At 26.4% G+C, this 1,912-nt stretch overlaps 1 protein-coding gene across 1 annotated transcript in view; it reads left to right on the top strand.

The window, feature by feature from the left end:
* The first annotated feature begins 6 nt into the window (after positions 1–6).
* The window catches only part of LOC117175277 (lipase 3-like), a 16,107-nt gene continuing 14,201 nt past the window's right edge, over positions 7–1,912 (top strand). Inside the window, exons 1-3 of the mRNA XM_033364986.1 lie at positions 7–72; positions 215–329; positions 481–724. Of these exons, the coding sequence (XP_033220877.1) occupies positions 12–72; positions 215–329; positions 481–724 (420 nt within the window). The 5' untranslated portion in view covers positions 7–11. The remainder of the gene's footprint in view (positions 73–214; positions 330–480; positions 725–1,912) is intronic.

Here is a 1,912-nt window from a genome sequence, read left to right as displayed (position 1 = left end):
TAGTTCTCGTCATGCATGGAAATTTAGGATCTTCAGCAGACTGGGTTGTAACTGGTCCCAGTAATGGTTTAGGTACTGCACAACTATACATATTTACTAACTAATTATTTTTTATAGTATATTTCATTGATATTTAATTAATTGTTATATATTAGTTTATATATAGTATTATTATATTTTATCATTATTACAATTCGTTTACAATATTTTCCAGCTTTTCTTTTGGCTGATAGCGGCTACGACGTATGGCTCGGAAATAATCGAGGGAATACATACTCTAAAAATCACACGATGTTTCTGGAAACAAGTTACGGATTCTGGGATTTTAGGTGAGAATTTCGTATAACTTTAACTGTGTGAAATGTTTTATATATAAATAAAAAGTTATAACGAAAATAGTGCAAATAAGGCGAAACTTAATAATTAAATTTTCACACAATAATATTGACAATAATACTTTATTATTAATTCCTTATTCAGTTGGCATGAAATGGGAATCTATGATTTGCCAGCAATGATAGATTTCATTTTGCAAATTACTGGCCAGAAGCAACTATTCTACATAGGTTATTCACAAGGAGGGACTCAGTTCTTCGTTATGAATTCGATGAAACCCGAATATAATGACAAAATTCGTTTAGGAGTGACATTTGCTCCAGCAGTATTCCTTGGAAATACAAAAGGAGCAATAAACTTGTTATCAAAGCTATCCTACCCTATCGGAGTAAGTATTACATTTTAGGTAACTCTAATTTGTAATTTTAATTTAAATGTGTGGGTATGTGATTATTTTTTTAACAGAATAGCAACCGTTACGTAAAGGCGTTTACATTGGAGGGTCAAGGTGTTATAACTGTTTTACAGAGAAATAGTCTTCTGTCTTAAAAGTTTAAGAAGTGGTACAAATTTTTAATTTCCTAACTGGCAATTCTTTATTTGTTTAAAATTCGTCTTTCCAGTTGAATAATTCATCGCTTTGGATAAAAAATTTTTCATATTTTTTTTAATTCTTTTTTTTCGGAAATAAATTAATTGTCTGTGTAAAAAAGTAACTTTGCTACTTTTGGTTTAAATTCTAATTTCTTATAGAAAATTAATCTTTATGATAGAAAATTCTTTTGGTTATTTTACAAAGCATCTCTTTCAGTTTGTCAAAAACAAATTTCTTTAAAAGAAATTTCGGTTCTACTATTTTTGGTTGGAAATTAATATTTTAAATTAAAAGTTGACCTTTTGTACTCAATAACTAAATTTTTTAAATTTTTATGTTTTAGTAGAAAATTAATCCTTTTGGTTTAAAATCCACCTTTTTCGTTAAAGATTGAATTATTTGGAAATAAATTTATCTGTTTTGATGGAGTATTTAGAAATTCAGAATTTTGTTGAAAATTCGTTATTTTTGGCAGAAAAATAAACTTCCTAATTGAAATTTTATCTTTGTTTCGACGATTCTTTTACTACATGTACAATTCGTTTTTTGGTGAAAAACTAATTTCTTTAAGAGAAAAGTCGATTATACGTTTTTCATAGAAAAATGATATTTAAAGAAAATTGATCTTTTTTTTGTTAAAATTATAATTTTTTTTAAAACGTCTTTCTGAACAGGGAAATTAATCTTCGCGGTTGAAAATTCATCTTCTTCATTGAGGGTACAATTATTATTTTTTTGAAAATTCTTTCATAGTTAGTTAAAAAATTAATTCATGTAAAATAAAATCGGATTATATCATTTTTGGTAGATAATTGATATTTGAAATTGAAAATTTATCTTTTTTAGTTGAAAATTCAACTCTTTGGTTTAAAAATGCATATATTTAGATGAAAATTCGTTATTTTGGTAGGAAATTAGTCCTCTTGTTTGAAAATTCATCTTTGTGATTGAGAACAAAACTATTAAGTTGCACATTCCGTT

This window comes from Belonocnema kinseyi, chromosome 6, assembly GCF_010883055.1.
Source record: "Belonocnema kinseyi isolate 2016_QV_RU_SX_M_011 chromosome 6, B_treatae_v1, whole genome shotgun sequence".
NCBI classification, from domain to species: Eukaryota; Metazoa; Arthropoda; class Insecta; order Hymenoptera; family Cynipidae; genus Belonocnema; species Belonocnema kinseyi.
Note: the sequence above shows the minus strand (reverse complement) of the source record. Positions and strands in the feature narration are given on the sequence as shown.